Source organism: Corapipo altera, unplaced genomic scaffold (assembly GCF_003945725.1).
Source record: "Corapipo altera isolate COAL_440 unplaced genomic scaffold, ASM394572v1 113, whole genome shotgun sequence".
In the NCBI taxonomy this organism is placed as follows: domain Eukaryota; kingdom Metazoa; phylum Chordata; class Aves; order Passeriformes; family Pipridae; genus Corapipo; species Corapipo altera.
The window spans coordinates 2568684-2592456 of NW_020884895.1; the positions used below are offsets into that span (position 1 = coordinate 2568684).

A 23773-nucleotide genomic window follows, 5' to 3' on the forward strand; every position below is an offset into this window, starting at 1 on the left:
CCAGAATGCTTAAAATTAAGTTAAATTCTTTAAACCCCAAACCAATTTGGAATAAGTTTGTCCACTTTTTAATTTTAGCACATCAATTTTCCTCTCTGCAAGTGAATGCTGAAAGTGATTCAGCGATTGAAACAATTTTGTCTTAACTACTTCAGAACATTTAATCATTTAATCACAGATGAACTATTATGGTAAAATTTCAAGGTTCTCAGCAAAAAGTGAACTAGAGGGATTTTCATGGAAACAATCTAGGGGTTCTGGTGAATAACTTCATTTTCATAGATAAGGTTGCAACCAGAAACCCTCAGAGGAATTTACCTCCCTGTAAATTGTTATGGCCTATTGTTCTTTAACAGAGTTGAAATGCAGGATGTCACAACAGTCATGTCACAAAATTAGTTTTAATGGAATTAGGTATATTTAAACCTTGATATGCCCCTTTATTTTACACAATTATTCAGTTGTTTTAAAATATGCATTATATTGGCTTGCTTATAAAAGAAAGCTTGGCTTGATCTCATGTCATTTTTGCAACACTGGAGGATTGGATTTTTTTTTTACATGTCTAAAAGGATCCTCACACTTCCCCATACTGACAGGGCACAGACCTGAGCAGAGGAACAAAGACTTCTTTGATCAAATTTTTAAATGGGATAAACATGGCTGCTTAGCTGGCATTTTCATATAGTTTCACTTGAATGACCTGTAGCCTTGTGTGAAAAGTGGAGAAAAAGCAAACCTAAAAGGCTCTAAAGAGGCAGTTTTATCAGCACTGCTTGGGGCCAGTCAATGCCTTTGTTCCTCGAAGGCCTCTGCAATAATTTCTCTATTGAGCAAAGTGATGTTTATTGAGAATGGCAAAGCTGAGCATCAGCAGGTCCCCCCGCTGTTCCGTTTATCCATCCTCTGAACTCCAAGCAATATTTCGGGCTGAAAGTGTCCCCCTGGTAAAATAAGCAACTGACAACACAAAAAGCCTCAATGACTTCCAACTGCCACTGCTTATCTTGTGACTACGTGCTTTTTTCCCCATTAATGTTTAATTTCTTTTTTCTCCACTTCACGTCTCTCCTCACAGAGCTCTCCAGCACACCAGCTTACTGAGCTCCAAAGACCACTTCTGATAATCCACTGATTTATCAGTTCAATGTATTTTAGAATAATATGTAATTTATAAGAAGTATTACTACATCATGTACTTCTAAGCACAGATCTGCAGATTGGAAATTGATGAGAGATTTGGCTTTTGCATGAACTGTGCTACCCGTTTGCACAGCTTCACACTGTCACTGTCATCTGCCCTGGGCTGCCCCAGACAGGAGGCAAACCCATCAATTAACTAGAGACAGGATGTCCCACTGAATAAGCAATACACTACAGCTCAGTGATTAATAACTTAAACCATTGCTGGCATTACACTGTGCTTCAAAAACCTCAAATCATGTTCTCAAAGTAGCTTTTTAATAACTGCCCATTGTAGAGACTGGGAAATAAGCAGGAAGACTTGCCCACAGTGACACAATGAATCAGTAAGAGAAAAGGAAAGACATCTCAGGAGGTGTTTGGCTTCAAGACCTGTGCTTCAACAGACAAACTGCCTCTCCCTTTAAGCAGCCAGGAACTGTGCTCCCTGGCTGATGGAAACTCTTACTGTATCTTGGAGTGACTGCAGAAGCACAGATTGCTGCAATCATGCTGTGGGGTGGATGCCAGTGGTTCCCTTCACTCCGTGTTTCTCTTGCTTTTGGTGGTTTCTCAGTCACCTTGTCTCAAAAGCAGGGTGATTCTGAATCACTGCCAAGCATTACTAATGGAAGTGGGGAGCAGGAAGGAAATAATGAGGACTGCTTACAGAATTAGAAGGACTTTTTAGTGTCTGAAATGGTGTTTTCAAGCAGGACAGCAAAATGGCTGTATTAGCTCTGACAATAGAAGCAAAATGGTTCTAAGCTAGAAAAATGTTTAAACCTCTGAAACTTACCAATAATATTCTTGTTCTTTAAGACAACATAAAACCACCAAAAATATAAGATAGGAAAGTCATGGGGGAAAATACCACATTTGTTCCTGTCTTGGTTCATACTAATTCAACCAGAGTTCCTGTGAAAATGCTTCATTCCCTCTTCCTTTTCAAGTCTGGACACTCAAGTACATTTCGAGCTCAAAGTGCTTCAATGAAGTCCATGTATGGGTCACACTTAATAACACAGGTTGTTTCTTTGCCCATTTAAAGCAAGTAGCCACCTTAATTAAAAAACCTCCACTGCTTGAAAAATTAGTGATGCCCCTGACACAAGGTTTCTAACATCATCTAATATACACCGTTTCTTTCCACAGCATTTCAATGGGTGTGAAGGGGGAGCCCAGTGAGTGAGTGGAAACACAGAATACATTTCATGTGTTCAAACTGTCCTCAAAATTGCCAGCTCTGGGAACTGCAGCAATAATTTTGCAAAAGGCAGTCAGCAGTAAATCTGAAAGGACAAAGTCTTGGGACAAATGCTATGGCTGTTCACTGCTGGCAGGGACAGGCAGGCTCCATTTGTACAAAGGGACCATCCATTTTGCACAGAATGACATTCAGAGATGACTGTCTAAAGGACTCCTAAGAGATGAATATAAACATATTTTGCTGAAGTAAGTCCAAACAGCCTGGTACCACCTCACTCCATCAGCCCCCTCAGACTCAGATTCCTTGAACACAGGGTGTCAGGGGTCAAGTCATGAAATTTTAGAGAAATTGCCAAGTCTTGAAGCTGTCTGGTTAAAACACTAAAAGTAAACTCTCTGTGCTAGGCAGAGTGGTGCTTCCAAACTGAATGCCACCAGGGCAGCTCTATTACAAGGGTCCACAAATGGACTCATAACACTGAGATATATTCCCTTACACTGTATTGTAATGAACTATACTTTGGGATTAGTTGTTTCCATATCCATTGAAGCTTCCCAGAGTTGGACTGGAAGCAGGCAGTCACTGTGTGGAAATGTCCACCCTACTGCATCTTGCCTTGTTTCCCTTTTTTTATTATATTCTTTCAGAATCTTTTGAGATCAGAGCAGGACAAAGTCTATGCACAGTCCTGGAATAAAAAACTTCTGAAAAAAACAGTAAGTTCCAGCAATAAGCTTTTCCTACCTTAATTTGCTAGAAAAAGTTTCCAGTAGTTCCAGCCTCACCAGATCCAGCTGAGAATGGGCAAGGACTCATTTTTCTCTTAATTCTTTTTATGCAATCTGTTAGCACAGACAATTTAACATTTCAGTGGGAAATCTTTCAAATCTTAGACATCTACCTGTAGTAGTTGAACTCCTAAACATCAGGCTGCCATCCTTCCTTTCACAAAATGCCATGCAGAAATGTGTATTTGTTTTGCTGGATCTCCTCTATGTGTGAAGGGTGTCTGAACATCTGACAGCCCTATTGCTCCACACAGGTTAAAGAGCAGACCTGTCAGCAGTGATACTGTGACTGTATCCCTGGCACCTGGTAAGACAGAATCAGCCTGCACAGGCCAGGAATACAGGATAAGGACAACAAGATAGGCCTGCAGACTGCCAGCCCAGAAGTGCTCAAGCTCCCTACTGAACATCAGCAGTGAAGTTTTGAGCCTCTTTGCTCTCTGGCAGCCATTGCCCTTATCTGTTATCTCCACCAGAGGAATAACTTGTAAAAAATATTGGCTACTGAGTTACACAGAGAGGTAAAACATTTCAGAAAAGGATGCAAATATACTTAGAAGAACCTCAAATGAGCTGGCATGATACTCTGCAAAATGGGAACTGAATCTTACTTAGGAGAAACAAATCTATGGGGAAGGCAGTTCGTGTGGAGTGCATTTTAGTTCAACCAAGATGAGCTGCTTGGTTTTCTAACACTTGTTCTATTTATTCCTCTACTCCAATCTTCTCAGTGTGACGTCTTTAACGAGGAGATCACAACATCCTCTATACTGGCCAGGGAGATTAAGCGACACACAGACACACACACACACACAGCTAGAAAGCAAGAGTCTTTGAGATTTAACACAAAATCTGTGCTGGTTTGCCATAGAGATTTGACATTTAAATGACTGAATAATGTTAATCTTCCACTAATACTAGACTGCTGTTATGAGCAGGTATTACTGGATAAACCCAAGCCATTTCCTTTCGAAAATATATTTCCTTATCGCTATATAAAAGATGTCTGCTGATTTTCCCCAGGGGATTTTCTGTTCCTGGGAGATATGAATTAAATGATGGACTAGCCCATGCCTAGGTGGCACTTAGACCACAAGCTAGGGACCAAGGAGTTTGTTTTTCATTTTCATAAAGCTCGATAAATACACTATTCACTACCAGAATATCAGCTGATATACATTGAGAGAAAAGTCTACCTATTTTTGAAATTAGCAGTACCAGATTCTTTAGTGTTTCTTTACAAGGTTCATTGGAATAACAAGGATCCCAAGAACACAACAGAGATAATTAACCTCTCATTTCTATGTGCACATTCATAAGAGACTGTGTTAGGATGAGAAGCAGGAAGAGAGAAAAGAAGATCACAGTTGAAACAAAAAGAGAAAATTTATCTCTTGTCAGTAGTCTGGCCACACTACAAAGCAAGTACAGACAGCAGCAATTTTTTTTTAATAGAAAAACTAACCAACAATCTTAGCTAGAAGTGCACAGCTGAATGCTCAAATTTGTGGCATTTCAATGACTCTGTTTTAATTGCTTATTTTCTATCTCTTTCCATTGTAAGACAAACAAAGATGCCATTGAAGATGCATCTCCCCTGATAAGGCAATCAGAATATGAGCCTGCAATTACAGTAATATTTTGCATAAAGGATTCCCTTATTAATCCAAAAGAGCTCTATTTCAAAACCCACTATTTTACTATGCTTTCATCCTCAATAGTGCAAAAATTCTGCTGGATTCTTTGTGCCTGAATTCCAACCAACTCCACTGGGCTTCCTCTCTGTAGAGAACCATTATTTGTTCCATTTCCAAGGATAAAAAAGGCACAGTACAGTAGCATCTCTGGATGTCCAGCAGTTCAACAATATCTGGTTCTTCATACTACCATTCCTTTGGACTGCTGCCCAGGCCAAAGATCAGCACCACATAGTTCACATATACGAGATGTATGTACTACCCAGACATCTCTGTAAAGCCTCCTGTCAATCACTCCTGTACTGCCATAAATTAACACTAATTAGGTGATTAGAGTGTTAGCAGGACACAGTCCTGCCAGCTTGGTTACCTCTCTCAGGTGGATACTGTTTACTTAAAAATTAGTTGGTAAAAAATATTCCACAAAGAACAAATATATAATCCATCTTTTAGTGAAATCCTTTTTCTCAGTCCTCATTAAACAACAAAACCCAAACAAAAAAAAAATCTCAAACTTTGTGTTTGACATGACAAGTTGAAACACAGAGCCATATTGGCAAGGACTGTGACACAGGTCCTTGAACATCAAATCCAGCAACTGGGAGGGACTGTCACTTTCTAAAATCCTCTACAGCAGAAAGACTGACCAGGGCAAAGTTGAGGAGTACAGATTTTGCACATGTGAAAGACTTCTTACTTCTGCCCAAAGACTGGAAGAGGCTACAAGCACTGTACTATCATGGGGAGAGATCCTGTTCTGAGCTGGCCCTTAAAACACCCCTCTCATGCACAGGAGGGCAGATACCCTTAACTCTCGATATACAAGCTATTGCAGATACCACAAAAGTCTTCAAGAGCCAAAATTTTAAGGAACTCAAGTGGCAGCTTGTTGTTCTCCAGCAATCTTACATAAATGGTGCATGTCTGGTACATGAAAGTAGGCATCTTTCATATGAAGAGCTGTTCACCCACCTCTTTTGCATAAGGGACAGATAAGTAGTCCCCAGAGAGAAAGTCCTGCCCTTGACTTTTTATGTTTCTGATAAAGTTGCTTTTGTTTGGCTTTTGCTTTTGTCTCTTGCTCTTCCAGGGAATCGGGAAAGAGCAGAAACAAAACTGTGTTCAAAAGCATACTTTAACTTGTGCTGCCGAGAACAGAAACTAGGTCAGGGGAGATTTCAGTGTTACTGTCAAGTGAGGCTTCCATCTATACAGAACATGGTAAAAAAAATCACTATTGAAAAAAGACCATTCGCAAAAACTTTCGGGGAAAATCTGTAGCTCAGTCTTCAGACAGACACGTCTCGATTTCAGAGAGGTCTGTAAAAGGGGAAGAATTCATTTGTGCAAAGGACTTCAGAGACTCAGGGATTTTTATTTAGCCATGGAAACCTGAGGCTGTCTGCTGGCCCTCCAAATCCCCATCAGATCAATAAAGCCTGCAGTAATTACGTCTGATCGCTCCCGCCTTCCAGGAAATGAGCTCGTGAGTTTTATTCTAATTGTTAATAGGCAGGTGTTCACACCACCAAAATCAACTGTAACAGGAGCACTTAAAGATTCTTCCTAGCAGTCTCAAGAGAAGGTACAAACAAAAGGTCAAGCACTGGATTTCTCTGCATTCACACACTGATTCTGCCTAAAAACCCCTTATCAATACAATGTTAACTTTTAAACAGAACCTTTCTCTGGCAACTGAATTAACTAGGAGTTTGTCAGTGCATGGGACTCAATCCAGACAAATGCACAGAGTGAATTTAGAGTTGAGCTAACTATTCCTTATTTAACTTCTGCCTGAATGTTCTTACTCTGCATCAAACAGTCCAATTCCAAAGGTTTGAAGTAACTTGGAACTGGACACACTCATCCAGGGACAACGGTATGCACGGTGGGAAATCAAGCAGAAATAGTTAAACTGGAGTAAATTTTAAGCATATAAACCATGTGGTTTATCTAGACCAGAGCTTTTTGCAACAACACAGCCACCTCTTCTATGACACTGGGGAAGAAAAGTACACACAGTGCTTTATCTCAGGGCAGTACATTTACACTGTGTAGCTACATCTGTTCAAAAACTCCTGGCACCGACAAGCTCCATATTGACCAAGCCAGTTGGCATAAAGATGCTGTGTATTCCCTCAGGGTGGGATTACAGCTCTGTGTGCTATTCAGAAAAATAGGCCAGACAACTGAACTTCCTTTTCCAGGTGGGCTCATATGCCCTCTCTCACAAGTAATGCTAAAAAAAGACAAAAATGAATGAAATCCTGAGAAGATCCTCTTTATGTAGTTTTGAAAGCAAATGCCACTTGCAGCCTTCAGGGAACAAGTGCTACTGCTGCAGTAGGTCTGTTAATTAGTCTGTAAGGATTTGTGTTTATGACAAGAGTGAAAACTAACTATTGCAGCAGAGGAAATACTGGCTGAACACAGACCTGCTGCTTTGTTCAGTCTCACAGGTGTGCTCAGCAGACCTGCTCCGGCAGGGATGTGACGCTGGAGCTGGGAGAGCAGAAGTCACTCTGTTCTACTAAAGGTGGTTCACTCAAAGCACCTGATGCCTTGTTTGAAGATCTGCACCTTTAACTGCCCCCCAATATCTCACACAGAGCACATCCCTTGCTGTTTCAATCCAGAGCTGTTCTGTAACCTGGGACACATCTACAGATCACCGCAAGGTCTCTGGGAAAGCAACTCAGTATCCTTGAAATTAATTAGAGAACCGCAAGGGGATTTAATCTTATTGAGATTTGATATAAAACAGCATTTTGCCCTGGCACTCACACTCTACACCTAATAAACAAAATAAAAATTCAAATCAGCCAGAGAAACAGCTACAACAAGCACTTTCATTAAGTCCACAGTGACAAATGCCAATCTCCTATTTGCTGACATGGCACAGCCGGGGAACAAGTCACTGTTTTCCTGGCATTAACTTAAACGGTTCCTTGGATGCACAATCCCTGTGGATAGTACTGGCCTGAATTTCACTGGAGCTACAAATACTTCAGTTTTGTTTGTTGGTTTTTTTTAACTTGGGCTGTGTGTGCATGAGAAGTGGGCATTCTTAACCCTTGCAAACTGTACAACCCTTACAGCCAGGGGCTCCTGGATTAAACAAGAGCATCCACAATGCAAGTTATTTTTTGAGGCACCAGCTGGCACGAAATTACTGTGAACACCCTCAATGCCAAGCTGAGGGAGTCAGTAAAGGTGTGAAAACTTAGGTGGATATCAGTGGTCCTCTACACTCACAGGAGAAGACCACAGTGAGAATCAGATGAAGTTATCAAAGGGATAAGAGGAAAAAAAGGCATGGATCTGAGACACTGAAGTAGTTCTGTCTCTGGAGTACTATGCAGGCAGGACCACATGCTGCAATACAGATCAAACAATTTTTGGTTTTCCACTTAAAACTGACAGGACTAAGATTATTCAAGGAAAACAAGTTCATCATCTTGTCTCTTTTAAGGAAGGGAGGAAAACTTAGAGAATACAGACCAAGTGGAGAATCAAAACAAAATGAAAATACAGCCAGGAGGGAATGATTGGCAGCTGCACGAGGAAACTAATCTTGTAAATGGACCCCAAGGCTGCTGAAAGCGGAGGCAGAGAGGAGGAATAAAGGGGGATTTATGCAGATTGAAGCAGAACTCTCAAAAAACAAGGACTCCATATCAGAATTATTGTGCTTTTTTTAGGAACCTACTCGAATATGAGAAGTGCTTCAATTTGCAGTGTGGATTAGGGACTTGACAATTTACCATCCCAACGTTTTACAGTGTTCAACAGTATGGCAGTTTGAAAAGAGAGTGAGTTTTTTGGAAATGCAGTACAGCAAAACATGGAAAGTACAAGGAAACGATTCTGTTTCAAACTAGTTGAGAATAGGTAAAATACCATTATTTTGTTCTGAATGCTGCACTTTAACAAAGCTCTACAGATTTACTAATGTGAAATATATTGATCTGAAACTCTGAGCATGTGACTGTGACCACCATGACCTCTTGAAGAGGGAGAGTCTATACCCAAACCAGCATCTCTCTGCTTTAGCATGCACTGGAATTCAGATGAAAAACATTATTGTGGGGACACAGTAATGAAACCTCCACTGAAATGACAAAAAAATCAATGACCTCTATTCTTCTGCACTGCTTCCAAGCAGCTCTTATAGCTTTCATTGCTAATAAAATCTATGGTTGTGTTTATACTAAGTTTTAAATTTTATTATTTTAACAAGCTTGTAGCTGCTAAATTTTCAGAGTACATTAAATCAGATTTTTATAATTTTAATCAAAATCTATTAATATATTTTTCAGCTCAAGCAATGGAATATCTTATTTCTGCTGTGAAAAAGAACAGCATGTATAAACACAATTAGCTGTAGTTCGTAAGTTGATTCTTTCAATACAGGTATTAATAATAATAATAAAAAATTAGTTATTGAAAAGCTACAGTTACACACAGCTGATAGAAATATTATGTTTATAAAATATTATTTTGGTGTTTCGAAGTGTGAACTTTATATGCATTTATGTTAAGGTTAATGCTGAAGTGGAGAGGTTATACACAAAAAGGTCAGAAATGCCATAATCAGCATTATCTGCACCCTTTACAGGTATACCTACACTAAAATGTAGTATATTCTAATTTGAATTTGCACTTTTCCAAACATTCCATTGCCTCAGTCACTGCATTTACTATTTCAGAACTGGCAACACTGCTTGCAGACAACGTTATTAAGCAGGAAAACAAGAACTGTTTTATCAGCACAAACAAATGCAAGAGACCTCGTGAACTGTGAAAGATTTTCAGGTGGCCACAGGCAGGGCTGTATCTAAAGGAGAGAGAGAACCTTAGCAAAGGCAGCATGGCTGGAAGCCTTACAGGAGTAGAGGTCTGTGCTACAGCTGCCTGGTTAATGCCTCACCTCTGATTTGTACAGATGGGGAGAAGGTGGTCGTGGGGGGATTGCCAGTGGTGAGAGGGAGCTTTGCTCTTCCTCTCTGAGAAACAGACCTTGAAGAGGTTAAGCTTACAACTGGTTTGGGGCAATCTTTGCTTTTGTTTTGCCAAGTGGTACTGCGGTTCAGGCAACTTTAAAATACATCTATAGGTTTGTGGGAGTATTTTTGTTTTGTTTAAAATTCAGAGAAGAAATTCAGTGGCAGAATCGAATATGCTCAGAGAACCAGGGAAACAGTTTTTCTTCCCTTCTATGAAAATAAAGCTTAAGATCAGTGTGGTAGTACTACGATGCAGTTCCCCTTGAAGGAATTACAAGAGGAAGTGCATAAAATAATTCCTTTCTAGAGCTGTTTAAATACCTTTTTTTATGGCAACAGTGTAACTGTAATGATTCCTTGTGGATTAATGAGGGTGCCATAAATGAACAGCCCAAACTAGACTGGGAAACTTACTGGCTTCTCTGTCTCTTTCTGGAAGGAGTATTTAAAAGGTAACATGTGTTTGCTCTCCAAGGCTGCACAGGCTTTTTAGCCAGTGATTTCCTATGTCTGGTTCATCCAGAGCTGCAGGAGAATAGATCTCTAATGTTACTTGCTGCATGGCCCCAGACCCTGTTGGTGACTTTGCCTGGTGCCTGGGCAGTAACTTGTCACAACAGCTCGACCAGTAAATCTGAAAATGAGGTAACTGGGGATGGTAACCTGTGCCCTGCACAGCTGCTATGACAGGAGCCTGCATCAAGAAGAATGTAACAGCAGATATTTTTTGGATGTCCTCTTTGCTCAGAAGCAACATACCACTTCCTGGACTGAGATTTTTTTAAATGGCACTTAAAGGCTAATAAGGTTCAAGCAAAATAACAAAGAGAAGGATTTTTCACCTCTTTATTTCAGCTTCTGGGAAAGGAAGTAACTTTACTAGAGAAACAGTGAAGTCTTAAGTTGGACTGTGATTGACAGGCAAGTATTGTAAAGCACTGAGAGTCTACCCTACAAACTTCAACTGGAAGTGAAATGTCTAAAGTACCTTCAGAAGATCCCCCCTGTTAAAGGCTGGCAGGTATTTCCTGGTGTCCCATTTCCAGATGGGTTGCTCTATTCCACCACATGGAGGTACATTAATGGGTACAAAGGTTGTTCTTCTAGACCCCTCTCTCTCTGCAAAACTCTTCCTCAAAGAGCAGTTGAGGGTGTTGCAGAACTCCCTTTAATGACAGTTACCAACAGTCCCTGCCAATATATGAATGAAAATGGGATCTTTAAGCATTTTCCCATACACAAAATTTTTATTTAAAGCAGTGCAAATAGCCAGTCTTTCCACTGCCTCCCAAAATAGAATTTCCTTTGACTTTCAAAACCGAAGTGACTTGACATAACTCTCTGCTTCCTCAGCAGGCTGTCCCTGATCAGCAATTTCTGACACTTAAAACATCAGATTATTTCTTGGTTCCGGGCACGTGTAACCTTCCTTTTGAAAAGGCTTAATTTAAGTCACCTGAAGAGAGGAGGAAAGAGGCAGGCAGGCAATCTGCTTAGGTGGGATGTACAGTCATCAGTGAGTGAATTGTATGATCCTCCCCATTTTCTTTATCAATATGAAAAGATGGATGTAATCAGCTGTCCCAAGGACCAAATGAGCTTCTGACTCCCTACAGACTAGATGAGGGTTGTGTACAGACTGACCCATATAAATACTCCTCTATAGAATTATCCACTATTGTGCCCTGCACTCTCAGTCTCCCTAATGGAAAACCATTGCTCCTAGTTAGTTATGCACTCCTTTCAATACAGAAGTGGATAAAACTGCTTTTGTGCACTGCTATCCCAAAGGCTGACTGAAAATAAAAAAATATTTTCCTTTCTCTTTTTACCTAAGTCTACCATTCTCCCAGTCATGATCATAATCAATTCAAAGGCTCACTCATGGCTAAACTAATCTGATACTGTTTCCCTAAAGTCTCTTCTACACAGAACATTTCTGTCACAGTGAGAACTCTGTTCAGGAGAAATGTGACAATGGAATCTCAAGTTAATAATCACAACTGAAAATCCTGGCTGTCAATTAGGATTTAGCAAAATGCAGTTGAGCTCTGGTTCCTATGAGAACCTCGGCTGCTGTCAGGTGTCTTCTAGACAGAGCCTCCAAACAGTCCCACTGTGTCTACCTGGACATGAGGCCAAACAGCTTTGGAAGCCTCAGGATAATGCCCAACAAGTGTATGGGGATATTCCCTCAAACTGCTCTGGGAGTGATGCTACTGAGATGACAAACCTCTTGTTTCTGTGGTGCTCCTGACGCAGTCTCAGGGTAAAAAGGCAACACCTGACAATGGTTTTTAGTATTCAGTGCTTGCCACTGTAGTTTATTGCACAGCAGGAATAAACACATGATGTTCAGGACGTGAGAGCAACAGACGTGCAAACGTCATCCTTTATGGGCTTAAATAACTAAATTTTAAAAACTCTGCTGCAATAATATGCAGAAAAAAAAAAAAGACAAAATTAAATGTTGCCAGGTGGATCTTAATAGATCATGATGTTTTCTGCTTGTTGCCTGTACCTGGAAACCTAGCACATCTCCTATGTCTGTACAAACTCTGCCTACTAGATGTAAATCAAGCATTGGTTTATCTTTAATGGAGGCTCCAAGCTCAAATTTAAAGAGATAAGGAAATAGAAGAGGGTTACCTTACATAATTTGGGGGAGTCAAAGGCAGAAGCCAGAGTACAGCAGCCTGCTATCTTACAAACTTCATGTAAAATTTTGACTCAATATTTTTTCTGGATCAACTTAAATTCAGACATAAACGTGTAAGAATAAGTCAAATTGGCTTCCATACTCAGGCTGTTGTTTGGTTTTTTTTCAGAGACACGGGAGACACATCAGATGTCTATACAAAAAACCCAACTCTGAACTGTAACTGTTTAATTTGAGGATTTTTTGGATACCTCCCCTGCTTGTCTACATCTGTGTAGGCTTGGCTTATTTCCTACATGTTCGCTGTGAAAATGCAGGGGGTGGGGGGGCGTGGAAGAAGCTCTATCAGTTCTCACTTGATGGATTGAATTACTATCTTCTGCTCTGTGGAAATTCAAATACTGTAACAACAGCTGAAGCATAAGGCACCAATGACTTTCAAGGGTGCAAAGAGTAACTGATATCTTAATATGATGTAAAGGAAATAAGGGAAAATAATTTTGCTAATGACAACCACATTATTTTAAGTACTTCATTAGGCTGGCACCAAGCAAGCAATAAAAAATCCTGAAATCATAATTCCAGTGAAATGCCGGATGGGGAGGCTTTGGAGAGATGAAAGAATAAATCTTAGAAATAAAATTCTAACTACAAATTGCTAGAGCAATATTGCTGATTGAAAAGAAAAACCTGAACACCAATGTCAACTTACACTTTCAAGGTGATGTATTCTGTGTAGCACTTGGCAGCCCCTTTGTGTCCTGTGGCAGTGGAGCTCTGGATGCCCCTTCCAATGGCAAAGGCACAAAAGCCCCACTTCCAACACAACATGAGTATTGTGTTATATCTGACATGTATATCTGTAGCTCAGTCAGATATCAGGTTAATGCAAATCACAGGTTAAAGTGTAGTTAAATATTTATAGTTTTTCAAATGAAAGTTAACAAGGGGAAGACATGAAGTTTTTTTGGTGTTCACTGAGGAACCAGCCAGGTAAAAACAAATCTTGTGAAACTGCTCCTGTTTTGTCTGCAGGTGTTCCTCATGACTCAGTCATAAGACACATTAGGAGTGTGTGTTTAGCATGCCAGAACTATAAATCATTGCATACTGCAGAACTTCTGTCAATGCTGGAAATAATTCTGATATGGGAAAGGTACTTTGACCACAGTGGCACTTAACTACCATCTACAACCTGGCTAAAGCTTCTGTGTGAAACTCTGGCCTCTGAAACAAAGACCTCTCAGTGCTGCCATGGTGGGAACTTGTTCTGCAGTCAGACTAACTGGGAACGTGGACAACTCTTGCTTGTAAAGTATTATAAGTTTTGTAGAGAGTAAGATGGTTCTAAAAACCAAAAATATGGATGGGGAAGCACAAACTCATGTTTTCCAGACTGTTTTAGAACTGCATAATCACAAGCTAGAAGCAAGTTCTGCTTTGGCTCTCTACAGAATACATGGCCCAGCTTCCAAGCAGTTCTGCTCCTTCTTTTAGCTGGCCAGTATCTCCTTGTAACCTGTGAATTTGGGGGTTCATCTTTCTATTCCACTGCAAGAAGTCTAAACAGAGTGAGATCTGAGGAAGTGCACAGAAGAAATCTCAAACCAAAGGGAAATCTTTGAGCCAATTAAACCTGCTACCTTGTTAGTTTTGTAAACACTGCAACAGATAAGCATTTCAAGTGAACAAGCAGCTAAAGATCTACCAGTCTAACAGGGAAATTGGAAACTCAGTTTGTTGTGGCTTCCACTTAAATTTCTCAACTTCAGAATGCTGCATCAAACTAGTTGAAAACTTCAGTGACTATTCTAGGAATTGATGGACAGTTCCTGTGTGTACAGAAGACCAGGCAGAAGTTGGAAACCTCTGTCTGCAGAGTACTATAGAGTTCATAAATGCTTTTAATGGTTTCTGGTGTAACTGTATTTTCACTACAGCTCTATCTACCTTTTTAAGAGGGTAATGCTCTGCTAGAAAGATTTCCTAGACAGAAAAACAATGGTGAGAAGACTGGAAAAAGGTACTGTGAGCTAGGAGGATGTTGCACAGGGAACTTTGAGGACTGCAGAAAGTGGGCCAGCCTTTGACATGTGAAGTTTTGCCTACAAATGCTGAGTGCCCGAGTGTATGTTTATATTGACCACAAGCACTGGTTTCATAACCCTGTAATTGTTCTGACCTACAGTTAATGTTGTCTCTTCATGTTTATGTTCACCATATTAATTTGTTTCAGAAGACTTCTGAAGGACAGTAAGATAGACTGCATGGCCTTAAATGGAAGTTCATGGAAAAACTTATCTTAAAAACTAATAAATATTTACAGGGCAAGTAATAGTATGGAGAACCAATTCTGATGAGACTTCCCTGTAACAGAAGCAAATAAAATAGGTGATATCTTGTTTGACTTGTAAGATTTAAAATAGAAAGCGGATGTGCTTACTCATATGTTGAGAGGCAAGACATGGCACTGTAACCATGCTGTGAGAAACAACTGAGTCCTTTGGGTTTTCTCCTCTTTGCTGTTCTGGCTGAAACACCACAGAAAGAAGCACACAAAGAAGCTGGACTGTGGTCCCTCAAGAGTTGGATGTGAATCTGCTGTTGCAAGCCATGACTGGATATTTCTAATCTACAGCGTGGATGCTTTCCAAATGCTGGCAGACCAAATTAAACAGGACAACTGTCTACAGTGTCCTCATTCTAGTGAACTTAAGTGCATAGAAAAAAAAATTTTTGTGCTAGTTCATCTCAGAACAAAGGTACACAGGCAACCCACAAACTGCCAAGGGAGTTGTTGGGGGGAAACCATCAAAAACCAACAACCCTGAGTTTTGCCTGTTAGGGAAGTACATCACTGGAGTAACTTTCTTATGATAAAGAAAGTTTATCTCATGATAAAAGATGCTAAATACGTACATTTAATAGTACACACTAACTCTACAGATAAAATGACAGCCTGAGATCTGAAGAATGTGTTGAAAGGGTAAGTGAGGGTCAAGTAAAATGCTGTTCTGTAGCTTGACAGAGTTACTGTCCCATCTTCCGGAGAAAAGAGGCATAATCTAATTTCATGCAGTTGAGATCACAGGACCAGATGTGCATAAATACTTGCAGAAATAAGACTTGGCTAATACTTCACAGGAATGGAACTTCAGTTACCAAGTGAACTGATGTTGCTTATAGCCAAACCACGACTGCATTTTCATAGTACTAAACTACCTGTAGATATTCTGTTGGGTGTAACAACTGCTGTTCAGGTGAGTGTCTTCAGAGCAGGGAGCTGATGAACATACAAGCTCTGTTAACAAATACTGTCTCTGAAGAAGTGACAAGTGTTTGCTGTCTGCTATCAGTACTTTTCTGCACCACACTTACTGGACTGTCAGTGTTCAGTTTTAACTGGTGCCATAAAAATTCTTAGGACAAGTGTAATTAGGTACAATATCCTCATTTGCAGGCAAGCATCAGATATTTTTTCCTTTGGTTTTAATATTTTTAGAATAGCAAAATCCATTAAAAGAGGGAGCAAATGTTTCTGGCTTGAATTTTGGGACATTAGCCACAACATGTTTCTGCACTAGTGTCATAGAGGAAGGAAAGCCTATCTTTGCATTGAAATTAGAGGGTGGATTTGGGCTATGATTTAATTTCCACAGCAGCATGTCCCAATCAGTTGGAAAGCTTGTAATTAACCTCTTCTCAGGAACCACAAGTAAACAGAATTGTTTGAGGAAACTCTGATTACTCAACGTGAGCTGGACTTCTAGCTAGAGTGCCTGTTCCTGTGTTAAAGTTAGCAAGTATTTTGGGAGCCTGCTTCCTCAGTGATGCTTTCTGCCCTAGCAACTGATCTTGCCACACAAGGAATCCAATGCACACAGCCCCTGGGGGCAGTGCTGTGCTCGTTTCTTGTGCTAAAAGCAAGTTCAGTCGGAAGTGCCAAGATTGCAGGCTGAGCTTAAGTTGGTAGAGTTGAACTCCCTCCCTCTTGGGAGTGGAGGAAAAAGTTTTCAAGTACTCAGAGTATGAACTTAACAGTATTTCAGAATACATTTCTGTCTTCCTTTCTATTAATTAAATGAGTGCACACAGCAGTGGGGTGGGTGGAAGATAAAGCACCTCTAAAATGCCACAGTCCCTGGAACACAGGCCTGCTCTCGGACAAGGAAGGGGAAGTCTGAGCTGCTGTCTGCCTTACAGGGAGCCACAGCTGGGCATGAGCAGTTTCCTGTGGGGATGGTGTGGTGTCTCAAGGCTTCCTCATAAATGAGGAATGTCTGTTCAGCCACTCTTCTGGATTACCAAAGGCATACATAGATGTTTTCAACTGTTTCAACTTGCTAAAAGTTCCAGCTATGAAATGCTTCTCCAAACTTTCCTGTTTGTAAGACTTTGTACTACACGGCCCTGTGGCAACTATCAAAGTACTCTAGCATGTTTTTGGAGAAACATGTCAAGGTTGTGCCTAAAACTGTCTTGTCAGAAGTAAAATCAATTCTTTTTGCAAGGACAAGCAAAGGAAGATTAAACTTGAGACAATTCAACAGAGACTACAGAGTAGTAGAGTACTTCTAATAAAGCTTCTTGTCCACACTACGGCTGCTTGATATCATAGAAGTTTGTTGTCTAAAATCCTTCCTCTCAAAGACCAAAATGCATTTTCTGCTTAAGCCAACAAGCAACAAAAAGGGTTATTTCATCCAAAATTGGACAAAGGCCTTGATGTAAATTCTGCTGTCCACCAAAGACTATGTACAAACACATGCAAAAAGCATGCAAAGTTTGTTCCCTAGGCTTAACTTTCCAGGCACTCCTCACTTCCACCGACAGCTTAGTCTGGTCTTGTCAGAAGCTTATTCTTCTCCTAATTGCCAGCACAAAAGGTTTTTAATTTATGTTTTGACAGCTAAAATACTGCATCTTCATAAATACAAAGAGCTGCCAATAGTGCCAGCGCAGAAGCAAAGGAACCAGATGCAGCAGTAACAGCTGGGGGAGACTGCAGTGATTCTATAAAAAGTTAAGAAAAGCATCTGCTTATAGTTTGATAACAGCTATCTGCCTAAATCCAACCTAGAAAATCAGATCCTGCTACAGCTGGCATAGAGATTATGAACATCTCGCTGAACAAAAAAAAACACCACCCTGTTTAGAAATAATAGGTTTAGATCAAGAGGATGTTCCCTCCACTTCTGTCCTTTTCACTGTAAAAAAGAAAATACAAACCAACCAATTCATAACAATTTTCTTGTGCCTAAAGGTCAAGCTAGCAAGCTTGCCTTTGCCTTCTAAGGATAGAAGAATTTACTACAGTAAAATATACCACATATAAAATAATCTTCCACCCTTAGTTTGAACATGGGCCTTTAGGTTGAGCCTTTCTCCACTTCACTGAAATCCTGGGTTCGAAGGGTGCACACAGGCTCTCACTCCTCTTCCAAGCTCAGATCTCTCTCACTTCATCAGCATTAAATTCATATTCAGATAACACAGACATAAAATGAGAATGCTTTTTGAAAGCCACAACATGAAAAGTTTCGAAACGAGCTGCACAGAAAGGCATTAACACCTAGAATACGTCAGCGTTAGCAATAAAAGACACTGCACGACCAACACATGTGCCAGTACCTCACGGTATGACAACGAACAAGGTGTTTAGTTGCTCCTGAACCTGACGACCAGGTATTTCCTTTCCAGACAGAGGTGCTTAAGAGGGAAGGGATCAGATCCTCCTGGCGCAGAGCTACTCCACCTGCCCTCTGTAAAGCTGTCCTGGCTGCGGGCGGGGGGCTCCAGCTGCCCGGGGCCGCCGCCCCCGGCCCAGCCCTGTCAGCCCGAGGTGAGGGCCGGGGGGGCGGTGGCCGCCGCCGCTACGGCGGTGCGGACTTTGCAGCGGGGACTCCCCACCTCTCCGCCCCCCGGGGCAGGGACGGGACCCCGGCCCGGCCTCCGGGGGCTCCTTCCCCGCCCCCGCTCCCCAGCCGGCCCAGGGCCGGTCCCAGTCCTGCGGGACCCCCCAACCCCCTCCGCCGCCGGGCGGACGCCATTGAGAACCACTGCGTTTCCATGGCAACCCGCCTCCCGCCCCGGGGCCCTCGCCACAGCGGGGCGGCGATTCCCGGCACCCCCCGCCCCGCCTCGCGCCCCCCGCGCGGAGGATACAGCTTGAAGCCGCGGAGGATCTCCTTGGCCCGCTCGTCCGTGGCCGACATGGTCCTGCCGCGCCGCGGGCGGGCGGACGGGGCTGGGCCGGGCCTGGCGGGAGCGCGGCGGTGACAGCGGCGCCTCAGGACCCCCCGCCCCTCCCTCCCGCGCACCCGCCACTGCCCGGCGCAGCCAACCCCAGCGGCCGCCCGCCGCCGCCATGGCCAATCACCCGCCGCCGTCCGCTCTTCGCCCCGCCTTCTGGCACTGGAGTGACAGCGCGGCTGGCCAATCAGGCAGCGCCCTTCCGCATTCAGGGGTGGGTGCGCAGCGGTGGCCGGGATGCTTCAGCCGGGCTCGAGGGCGCCGCGGTGGAGCCGCCGGGGTACGGGCCGTGTTGGGCCGTTCCGTGCTGGGGAGCGGGGGTCGGTCGATGCCCTGGAGACCTCGGTGGGGCGAGAAGCCACCGCGGGCCTGGTCACTGCCCGCCCGGCGGCGGCTGAACGTCCCCGAGCCGCTGGAGCTGTGCTGGCGCTTGTGCTCGGGGGTGGCGGGACCCTGGGGCTGCTCGGCGGAGCTCCAGCCTTGAGTCCAGGTGGTGCCGGGGACCCCGGCGCTCAGACCCAGAGCGGCTTCTTCTGGTGGAGACATTCAAACCCTACCTGGACGAGTTGCCCTGTGACGAGCTCCAGGGTACCGTGCCTTGACTGAGTGATCTCCAGAGGGTCCTCCCAACCCCAACAGTTCTGTGATTCTGTGCGTCCCGAGGCTGGAGCCAACGGGACCAGCATTACAGAGAAGGTATAAAATAAATAGTATGCTTCCCCTGGAACAAAGGCAGCCTTCTTTGTGCTGCAGAAATTTGAATCACAGAATGGTTGGGGTTGGAAGGGGCTAAAATACCATCCGATTCCACCTCTCTGCCGTGGGCAGGGGCACCTTCCACTAGAACCTGCCTCATCCAGCCTGGCCTTGAACACTCCCAGGGATGGGGCATCCACAGCTTCTCTGGCCAACCTGTACCACTGCCTTACCACTCTCATAGTAAAGGATTTCTTCTTTAAACTTGCTCTCTGTCAATTTGGAGCCATTCCCCTTGTCCTGTCTCTACATGGCTTTGCAAAAAGTCCCTCTCCAGCTTTCTTGTAAGACCCCTTCAGGTACTGAAAGGCCTCAATAAGGTCACCCTGGAGCCTTCTCCGGGCTGAACAATCCAAATTCTCTCAGCCTTTCCTCATAGGAGAGGTGCTCCAGCCCCCTAATCATCTTTATGGCCTTTATGGCTTTGTTGCAGAGTCATCTGTGGGGGAAAGTCTCAGGCTTTTTAGCACATCCCAGGAGACAGGCTATTCTTTAATGTGAACAAATTAACCCTTCTGTTAACAATCGGAGTGCAACTGATACAAAACATTAAGTCATGATGAAGGCAGCAGTTGTAATCCAGGTTCAAAACAGGACCAGTGAACATTCAGGGTGACATCAATACACTCACTCATGGCTTGACTTGCCTCCAAATCAACCACTGTACAAAAGTGGAGAATGTGAACATTAATAAAGGCTGTGTTTAATGCATAAGGACAAGGCCACTGCCAGTATCACCAATAAGAGACCTTAATAAAAATAGGCAGCATTTATTTCCATGATGCGTGTGATTCATGCTCAGTTCCACACCACCGGTTGAAAGTGTATGAAGGGATCATTTTGAGTCTGGGCTGAGCGCCAGGGGTGCCCTATGCTAATATATATCTATCTTGTATTAAAGAGTCTTTCCTGGGTTTTACCTAAGCTGTGGAATTGCATGCTGTCTAAGGAGAAGGGACTAAAGGCCACCGGGGAGAAAAGACTGATGAAGATAAAAGACAAGCGAGAAAAAAGCAGACTTGAAGAAGGCAGAAACAAACGGCTGTGTGGGGAGGAAGAGCCTGCCAGGTGGAAGTAGGACATGATGGTTTACACAAGACATAAGGAACTCAATCCTGCCTCTGTTCAGGCTCCTCAGAGATGAAGGAGCTGAGGCGCTAAATGGATCTTGAGGTGAGGAACTCTTGCAGTGTTGAAGGGCTTCTGTACCACAGGGGTAGGAATGTTCCTGGAATTTTGAGTTGGAACCTTTGTGTTTTCTGGCCAAGTCTCAGAATTCCCAAGTTTGCCTTGCTATGTAGGGAAGCACAGCCCTCTCATTTTTGAACTTCTGAAAATCACTAAAGAGCTCACGGCTGAAGTGTGAAGCTCTTGTGACTACTGCAGGCAGGAGCAGCAGTGGACCATGTGACAGCACAACTCAGAGTGACAGAAATCCTGGGATCTCCTTGCAAAATCCTTGGGCTGCATTAACACAAACAGCACTTGTCTTAACAATCTTTGCAATCTTAACTATATTTGCAAGAAAGTTGCTGCAAGTCTCACTATCCCTTGGTGCCACTTTGAACTGAAAACTTCCCCTTTGCTTTCATGTCTCTGGCAGGTGTAGCAGTTTCTGAGCTGCCCTTGCAGGTGAGAAGGCACCTCCAGCCTGCTTTCTGCTTCCCCAGCAGCTGCTCTCTCAAGGTGCAGGTACACAAAGCTGGTGTTTCTGCAGAGCAGCATAACGGGGGGATAGTGTAATTAACTGGGGCTTCATCTCACCCCACACTTGATGGAAGAGGTTGTACAACCACACACATGCAACCACCCAGACATCACTCTTTGCCTTGCCAAGGTGTGAGATGAGAGTCCAGCGAGCAGCTGAGTGTCTGGATCCTGGGAAATGCAGAGAGTTTGACAGCTGCTATCACTCCATGCTCTGGAGGTGTGTGCTGGCAGCTGCAGGGGTTACAAGGCTGGAAGGAGTGAGGATGAATGGATGAAGCATGGGGGAAGCACACACAGATGAGGACTAAACTGCATCTGGGATGATGTCAGCATTTATGCAGCCAAGCTTTCCCCTAGGGCTACTGGCCATTCAGTCATGTGCAGGTGCACTTGCTCCTGCTCCAACAATGCCATGGTGCCAACAGTTGATTTTATTTTGCTATAAGTTGTTGGGAAGTTAAATTATTATGGACACTTTAGGAACCAGGTCCTAATCCTGGCAGCTTAATTTAGTCTAGTGCATGAATTCTGAATATAATGTGGGTTATTGGTAATGTCCTCATGTACCTCTTTTCACAAGAGTTTTTGATTTAAACCATCTCATTTACAAAAGTTAAGGAAAGCTTACAGAAACACAAAAGTACTTTCCCTGTCAGCCCTCTCCTTGGTGAGGCCAGGTGTTCTCAAAATCTGGGGGTTCACAACCCCACTGCTTGGAGATGTTACTCTGGATTTATGGTTTCTTTGCTCAGGCAGTGCAGGGAAATTAGTTGAATTATCTGCTGCCTAAAAGAGACCTGGACTGCAGAATCACAAGGGGAAGAGATGGGGTGAGTCAAGAGATAATGCCAACATTAAAAGATAAAATGGATTAACATCTCCTTGCGCAGGACAGGCCCTCCTGGCTGACCTACATGGGGCTTACAGCTGATTTTTACCCACAGGCTCTAGCAAGAGGTTGCAAAACCAATCCATGAAAAATAGCTCACAATCATATATTTCCATTTCTATTTCAGCCTGGGATCTGAGCTTTAACAAGACTTGACACAAAGGAGGCCACGCACTGCTTGTCCAAGGCCACTGTTCCAGCACGTCTGGGCCAACACAAACCGTGGGGAAGGGCCTGGTTAGGATGAGATTAAAGAGGTAATTCTCCCTCCCTATGCAGATGGGAGCTAAGTGTGGCTTAAGTAAATTACTGAATGGCTTGTTATAGCCCTGGCTGAGTTCCCTTGCTGTGCAGGGCCTGTTTTTTTTACATCCAATTTGCTTTGAAGCCCAGAGTGTCACAACAGCATTCCAACACCTGCATCTCTGTGCTTGTCTGGTATCCCTTCTCTGGACAATGGGACCCTGGGGACCTGCTGCGGGTGGCTCTGAGGCACAGGATAAGCCCCATCAGTTTCCCTAATAATTTCTGATGTTCATTTCTTGAAAGCTCCCCCCTCCTACTGTGCTTGTCCATGACTTGATCTTCAGGGACTGGCTGACTGAAAGCCAAAAGCACTTTGCTCTTGGCTGAAGGATTTTTAGCAGAGGCACACTTTATTCACAGCATGGAATGGATGAGCCTACAGGCCTCTGTGATGGAACAACCCCCAATTCCCTCGTTTCCACCCTTGCTCTTATACCCTCTCAAGAGTCTTTTGGCTCCTGATCTGTGTCCTGGAGAGGATCTGAACCCTTCCAGCTCCCTCCCTGCTCCCTCACATCACAGCCAGAGCTCTGCCCTTTGGCTTGTCATTTGTATGGACCATTTTTCTATGGAGTTTAAAATCACTTCTAGCACCATGTCATCTTTCACCCCCTTTTTCTTGGCATTTCCCAGGAGGATTGGCCTGAGAGGCTTGGCTGGTAGAATCACAGAATATCCTGAGTGGGAAGGGACTCACATCCTCAAGCTCAACTCCCGGCCCTGCACAGGACAACTCCAAGAATCCCATTGCATGCCCATTAACCTCCACATAGAATCACAGATTCATAGAATAACTAGAAGGGACCCCTAAGGATCAAATCCAAATCCTCTCCTTGCACAGCCCCAAGAACCCCACCATGTGCCTGAGAGCACTGTCTCCTTGAGCTCTGCCAGGCTTGGGGTTGTGACCACTTCCCTGGGGAGCCTGTTCCAGTGCCCCGTGCAACCATTCCATCTAATAATGGCCCCACTTCCAATGACGAAGTGGCCTGACCACGGTGACCCTTCACACAGGCTATTTTGGGGCTGCAAACCCCCACGATGCCGCCACAGCACCTCGTACCCCCAAAAAGAGAGGCAGGAATTTCCCTTGCTTGTGCTGAAACAGCCGCTCGGTGAAGTTTGCTCCAAGGGCCGCCGGACCGTGGCTCTACGGCCGCCAGCACACTCATCCCGCCGTGCCCATCCCGATATCCGAGGGATGCCGGGACGCGCTTCCCGCTCCTTGCGGCCTCCCGGGCCGGGGCGGAACGTTCGGCGCGGCCCGCGCGTTCCGGGGGGGAAGGGGCCGCGCGCGGACGCCGGCGCCGCCATCATG

The 23773-nt window shown here is 43.7% G+C and overlaps 1 protein-coding gene across 1 annotated transcript in view; it reads right to left on the reverse strand.

The window, feature by feature from the left end:
* Positions 1-18852, reverse strand: part of PDE6D (phosphodiesterase 6D) — a 33969-nt gene extending 15117 nt beyond the window's left edge. The window contains exon 1 of the mRNA XM_027647148.1: positions 18708-18852. Coding sequence (XP_027502949.1) covers positions 18708-18757 — 50 coding nt within the window. The 5' untranslated portion in view covers positions 18758-18852. The remainder of the gene's footprint in view (positions 1-18707) is intronic.
* Between the last annotated feature and the right edge of the window lie 4921 nt (positions 18853-23773).